Source organism: Embiotoca jacksoni, unplaced genomic scaffold (genome assembly GCF_022577435.1).
Source record: "Embiotoca jacksoni isolate LCO1_2020_lvr unplaced genomic scaffold, fEmbJac1.0.p SCAF_17, whole genome shotgun sequence".
Taxonomy (NCBI): Eukaryota; Metazoa; Chordata; class Actinopteri; family Embiotocidae; genus Embiotoca; species Embiotoca jacksoni.
This window is the reverse complement of record NW_027185307.1, coordinates 812,915-819,514: the sequence shown is the minus strand read 5'-3', so window position 1 is coordinate 819,514 and position 6,600 is coordinate 812,915. Positions and strand designations below refer to the sequence as shown.

At 51.2% G+C, this 6,600-nt stretch overlaps 1 protein-coding gene across 2 annotated transcripts; it reads right to left on the bottom strand.

The window, feature by feature from the left end:
• Nucleotides 1-269: 269 nt before the first annotated feature.
• hccsb (holocytochrome c synthase b) lies at nucleotides 270-6,504 on the bottom strand. 2 transcript variants are annotated; one of them, XM_069151224.1, is made up of 6 exons: nucleotides 6,272-6,360; nucleotides 5,678-5,801; nucleotides 5,288-5,409; nucleotides 5,011-5,159; nucleotides 533-652; nucleotides 270-451 (listed from the first exon to the last, which is right to left on the bottom strand). In XM_069151224.1, the coding sequence occupies exons 2-6, from the start codon at nucleotides 5,793-5,795 to the stop codon at nucleotides 361-363; spliced, it is 600 nt and encodes a 199-aa protein (XP_069007325.1). In that variant the 5' UTR covers nucleotides 5,796-5,801; nucleotides 6,272-6,360; the 3' UTR covers nucleotides 270-360. The 2 variants fall into 2 exon arrangements, with proteins under 2 accessions (XP_069007325.1, XP_069007324.1); XM_069151223.1 differs by lacking the exon at nucleotides 6,272-6,360 and adding an exon at nucleotides 6,384-6,504 and having other exon boundaries at nucleotides 274-451.
• Nucleotides 6,505-6,600: the final 96 nt, after the last annotated feature.

The window sequence follows — 6,600 nt, the reverse complement described above, 5'->3', positions numbered from 1 at the left end:
TGTGTGTGTGTGTGTGATGTGGTGTGTGGGTGTGTGTGTGTGTGTGATGTGGTGTGTGTGTGTGTGTGTGTGTGTGTGTGTGGTGTGTGTGTGTGTGTGTGTGTGTGTGTGTGTGTGTGTGTGTGTGTGTGTGTGTGATGTGGTGTGTGTGATGTGGTGTGTGTGTGTGATGTGGTGTGTGTGTGATGTGGTGTGTGTGATGTGGTGTGTGTGTGTGATGTGGTGTGTGTGTGTGTGTGTGTGTGTGATGTGGTGTGTGTGTGTGTGTGTGTGATGTGGTGTGTGTGATGTGGTGTGTGTGTGTGATGTGGTGTGTGTGTGTGTGTGTGTGTGTGATGTGGTGTGTGTGTGTGTGTCCACTCACCCCATCCAGTGACGGAGGCGGGCTCTTGGGGAGAACTCCTTGGCCTTCCCCCCGAACCTCTTCAGGGTCGGCCCACAGGGACATTCACTGAGGACAAAGCAGGTCACGTTTACCTGCCAGGTGTTTGACGGACAGGTGGAGGTGTGACGGGGATGTGCAGAGCCTCACCCGGCGTGTAGAGCCTCCCACTTCAGGATCTCCTGCCAGGCCTGCTCGTTGTTCTTGTTGTGGATGTTGATGATGTTGGTCATGTCCGGAGCGGCGAGGTCGTCATCGCGCCAGCGCCACCTGCAGGACGGGACCACACACGGCGGGACGGGACGGTGAAGTCACATCATTGCAGACAACAGGACGTCACACTGAGCAAATCAAGTCCAAGAGGACATTTAAAACCCCGCCCTCTTTATGATGCGAATGAGACGTCGGTCAAACAAAAACAAATAACAAACACTCGTATGAAACACTCTTCAGTCTGCAATCTGCAAAACAAGCAAACATCTATCAGGACCTTCAGGATCATTACATTTATATAAATAACTGAGATTCAGGATTTAATAGCATTTTCTGTTCATTTGATGTCAAAATTATGATAAAGGACAAATCATATTTTCATAATAAACTCCAGAACAACAAGAGTCTTTTACTGGAAGAAGGCGAGATGATGTCACTCGGGAGTTCCCGTCCGCCATTGTTATCGCTGTGTACATTCCTCCATCAGCTGACGTAGAGGCAGCAGTGGACACCATCCACTCCACTGTGTCTAAACTGCAGAATCAGCATCCCGGTGCATTTTTGTTAGTTACTGGAGACTTTAACCAGTCTGGATAAAGTACTGCCAACTTTGCACCAGTATGTGAACTGCCCCACCCGGAACAATAAAACTCTGGACTTACTGGATGCTAATGCCATGGATGCATACAGTACTACTGCCCCCCCCCCTTGGTAGATCAGACCACAACCTGGTCCTGCTGACTCCCAAGTATGTTCCTCTGGTGCAGAGGCAGCCTGTAACCACCAGGACTGTGAGGAGGTGGACACAGGAGGCTAAAGACGCCCTGCAGGACTGCTTTGAGTCCACGGACTGGGATGTGCTGTGTGGACCACATGGGGAGGACATCAACAGCAGGACGGACTGTATCACAGAATACATCAAATTCTGTGAACACACCACCGTACCATCCTGGACTGTAAAATGCTTCCCCAACAACAAGCCGTGGATCACCAGTGACCTGAAGGTGCTTCTTAATCAGAAGAAAGCAGCTTTCAGGTCTGGGGACAGGGAGGAGCTCAGGAGAGTGCAGCGCCACCTGAAGGAGAAGATGAGGGAGTGCAAGGACTCCTACAGGAGGAAGCTGGAGGCCAAACTCCAGCAGAACAACGTGAAGGAGGTGTGGACCGGTATGAAGGAGATTGCTGGGTTCAAGGGGAGAGAGAGACAACCAGGGAGAACCTGGAGAGGAACGACCAGGGGGAACCTGGAGAGGAACAACCAGGGGAAACCTGGAGAGGAACAACCAGAGGAAACCTGGAGAGGAACAATCAGGGGGCTCCCTGGAGAGGAACAACCAGGGAGAACCTGGAGAGGAACAACCAGGGTTCTCCCTGGAGAGGAACAACCAGGGGGAACCTGGAGAGGGACAACCAGAGGAAACCTGGAGAGGAACAATCAGGGGGCTCCCTGGAGAGGAACAACCAGGGGGAACCTGGAGAGGAACAATCAGGGGGCTCCCTGGAGAGGAACAATCAGGGGGAACCTCGAGAGGTTTGCTGCCTTCCCCCTCCCCCCTCTGCCCCCCCTGGTGAGCTGCACAGAGCCCTCAATCTCAAAGGGCTCTTCCTCCATTGACACCTTGACCCCCCCCTCTCTCTCTGTGACTACTGGCCAGGTTAGGAGACAGCTGGAGAGAATCCACCAGCGCAAGGCTGCAGGACCTGATGGTATCAGCCCCGGGGTCCTGAAGACCTGACGGCATCAGCCCCGTGGTCCTGAAGACCAGCGCCGTCCAGCTGGCTGAGGTCCTACAACACCTCTTCAACCTGAGCCTGAAGCAGGAGGAGGTCCCGGTGCTGTGGAAGACGTCCTGTCTGGTTCCTGTCCCCAAGACGACGACTCCATCTGGCCTCAACGACTACCGACCGGTTGCCCTCACATCTCATGTGATGAAGGTGCTGGAGAGGCTGGTCTTGGCCCACCTCAGGTCGCTGGTGAAATCTTCTCTGGACCCTCTGCAATTTGCGTACCAGCCTCGTGTGGGAGTGGACGACGCCATCATCTACCTGCTGCAACGAGCTCAGTCTCACCTGGATGGAACCGGTGACTCTGTGAGAATCACTTTCTTTGATTTCTCCAGTGCATTCAACACCATCCAACCACTGCTGCTGAGTGAGAAGCTGCAGGTGGTGGGGGGTGGTGGGGGTGGATGCGTCCACCGTCTCCTGGATCACTGACTACCTGACAGGCAGACCACAGTTTGTCCGTCTGGGCAGTGTGCTGTCTGTGTGATGTCAGTGGTACTGGAGCTCCTCAGGGAACTGTTCTGTCTCCTTCCTGTTCACCTTCTACACCACTGACTTCCAGAACAACTCAGAGTCAAGACATCTGCAGAAGTTCTCTGATGACTCTGCAGTGGTAGGATGTATAAGGGATGGACGGGAGGAGGAGTCAATGGACGGTGTATAAGGGATGGACGGGAGGAGGAGTCAATGGACGTGTATAAGGGATGGACGGGAGGAGGAGTCAGTGGACGGTGTATAAGGGATGGACGGGAGGAGGAGTCAGTGGACGGTATGGACGGGAGGAGGAGTACAGGGCAGTAGTGGAGGACTTTGTGGAGTGGGCTGGTAGAAATCACCTCCTCCTGAACGTGGCCAAGACCAGAGAGATGGTGGTCGACTTCAGGAGGAAGACGACGGCTCCACAACCGCTGAGAGTTCTGGGAGAGGAGGTGGACATGGTTGAGGAGTACAAGTACCTGGTGTCTCCATGACAACAGACTGAAATGGAAGACCAACATCAACGCTGTCTACAAGAAGGTGATGAGTCGACTCTTTTTCTTGAGGAAACTTCGATCCTTCAATGTGTGCAGCAAGATGTTGGAGATGTTCTACCATGTGTTGTGGCCAGTGAACTGTACTTCTAGTAGTCTGCTGGGGGGGCAGCATTGGAGCCGGAGACACCAACAGACTTAACAAACTGGTTAAGAAGGCCGGCTCCATCATCGGCTACAAACTGGACAGTCTGGAAAAGGTGGTGGAGAGGAGGACGCTGAACAAACTATTATCCATATTGGATAATCCTGACCACCCTCTCCACCTGCTGAAGGGACAGAGGAGGACGTTCTCCAAAAGACTCCTCCAGCTCCGCTGTCACAAGGACAGATACAGGAGATCATTCCAGATACAGGAGATCATTCCAGATACAGGAGATCATTCCTGATACAGGAGATCATTCCAGATACAGGAGATCATTCCTGATACAGGAGATCATTCCAGATACAGGAGATCATTCCTGATACAGGAGATCATTCCAGATACAGGAGATCATTCCAGATACAGGAGATCATTCCTGATACAGGAGATCATTCCAGATACAGGAGATCATTCCTGATACAGGAGATCATTCCAGATACAGGAGATTGTTCCTGATACAGGAGATCATTCCTGCCGACCGCAATAAGACTGTACAATAACTCACCTCTGGCAAAATCCATCACACAACAATAACACTGTTGTCTGTTTCTTGGTTGTTTGTATATAATATATATAGATATATACTGTACTGTATATACAGTGCATTTTATATTTTATATTTATATTTTATATGTTTACTGCTATTTTATTGCTTTTCTATTGTTCTATTATTATCTTGTTGCTCCTGTATGCTGCTGTAGCGAAAAAAATTTCCCCTCGGGGATTAATAAAGTAACTACCTAACCTAACCTAACCTAACCTAACCTACAAGAGCTTCAGTCAAACCCAACCATCAGTGAGGTCATCAACCATCAGTGACATCATCATCCATCAGTGATGTCATCGTTGGTTTGTGAACATTATGAATCCTCCAGTTCAGATTCTGTCCGTCACCATCTTTACTAGTTCGGAGCGGTTTGGAGCAGGAAGTGACCATATTTGGACGAGCTGGGGGAGGAGCCAGCGGTGGATCTGACCGATCTGATTGGAAACCTGACGATACTACGTCCCGCCCACCGATAGCTGTAACCTGACTGCACCACAGGCCTGTCAATCAAACAGACACGCCCCCAAAAACAGGTCTTCTTGAATCTTCTTTTCTAATGAATGAGGGATTATTTTCAGATGGACCTCCAGAAAACTAATAAGAAGGAGTGACTTTAGCTAACAACACCGAGATAACTGATGGACACATTTTATTCACTTTGGATTTGATGAGAGAAGTTGAATGGGAGTCTATGGAGCCGGAGGCTTTTTGGAGCCGACCTCTAGTGGCACTCGCTGGTATTGCAGCTGAAGACACTTCTGCATCGGAACCATTTTACAGACCTGAAGCTACGAACTCTTTTAGAAACAGTCTGTGATCAAACGTCATCTGTTCGTCTCGTCCAGCTGTTTTATAGACATGAATCAATCCTGATGATGTCAGAACCGTTTTAGGTCTTCAGGTGACTGACCCCTTCCGCAGCATGGCGTTCCAGAACATCTGTTCAGACGGGTAGACCCAGTTCTTCTCGGCGCCGTGACGGGGAATGGTGGACTCTTGTCTGTTGATGGACAGATCGAAGGGCTGGTCTGGAGCCGGCACCTGGTTGGGAGGAGGCATCTGGACACAGGGGACGGAAGACACCATCAACACCCGGAGACGCTTCAGAGAGTGACGTCATCACGGCATGAAAGAGACTGAAGTACAATGTAGCAGAGCCCCCCCCCCCAGTGAATGGCAGCAGGTACCATGTTTGCCGGATCGATGTCGGCCGCAGCTTTCATAGGACACTCCACGAACTCGTAGGCCCGGTCCTGGTGGGCCGGACCCGCCTCGGCTCTGTGCATGGGACACTCCGGGGGGGGGGACGCTGAGAGGACAAGAACACCAGACTGGATCACGGTGAGCGAGACATTCAATCAAACACCCACCTGAACCAGGCTAGAAGGAAAAGTCTTCATTTAAAAACACACCAGCAACAATCTGCAGACCATCAAAATAAAACCAACCTGTGACGGGCTGAGCCTGGTGCATGGGACACTCTGGGGGGGGGGGACGCTGAGAGACAGACAGACAGTTTAAACTCATTCATGAACCAGACATGTTGCAGGACACTGAGAGTAGAGTCACTGACATACCTTTGAGGGGCTGGGCCTCCTGGGGGGGGGCGGTCATCGTGGCCTCCTGGGGGGGGGCGGTCATCGTGGCCTCCGCCCTGACTGTTAGAGAGGCAGGGGTGGACACAGAGGTTCCCATCCTACCCTGATGAGGACACACACACACACACACACACACATTAAGAAGTGGATCATCAACACTTCATTTCAATATTAGATATTTAACATTTAGATGAAAACAGTTGTTTAATCTCATCCAGGAACTTATAGGTGATTATTATTATTATTATTATTATTGTTATTATTATTGTTATTATTATTATTATTGTTATTATTATTATTATTGTTATTATTATTATTATTATTATTATTATTCTCTGTCCCCCCCAGACCTCTCTGTCCCCCCCGGACCTCCGTGTCCCCCCCGGACCTCCCTGTCCCCCCCGGACCTCTGTGTCCCCCCCGGACCTCTCTGTCCCCCGGACCTCCGTGTCCCCCCCGGACCTCCGTGTCCCCCCCGGGCCTCTCTGTCCCCCCCAGACCTCCGTGTCCCCCCCAGACCTCCCTGTCCCCCCCGGACCTCTCTGTCCCCCCCGGACTCAGCCCGATGCTCACATTAGCATTAGCAGCTGTGCTAACAGTAGCTGGTGTTGAACCTCTCCGTCCGTGACGCGTCGTTGAGTCTCACCACCGTTAGTGTTGGACAAGAGACGAACAGCTGACCTACCGGAGAGGAGCGGAGGAGAGGAGGACCGGTCTTCTGTCCTGTTTCTGTCCCAATGTCAACGTGTGGGACACCGCCGGTAAATTACCCACAAGGAGTTGCACAACTCTGCACGTGACTCACATACGTCATCACGCTGCAATGGAGACGACAACGTAACATTTGGTGATGTAACATCCTGCACGGTGACGTGTAGACACCATATTATATATATATTTAT

Coding starts and splice junctions, on each gene's coding strand:
- hccsb (XM_069151223.1), bottom strand. CDS start 5,795: ATGGGAACCTCTGTGTCCACCCCTGCCTCTCTAACAGTCAGGGCGGAG. Junction 5,410..5,677: donor GGAGGCCCAGCCCCTCAAAG/GTATGTCAGTGA, acceptor TTGTCCTCTCAG/CGTCCCCCCCCCCGGAGTGT. Junction 653..5,010: donor AACGCCATGCTGCGGAAGGG/GTCAGTCACCTG, acceptor CCCGTCCTGCAG/GTGGCGCTGGCGCGATGACG.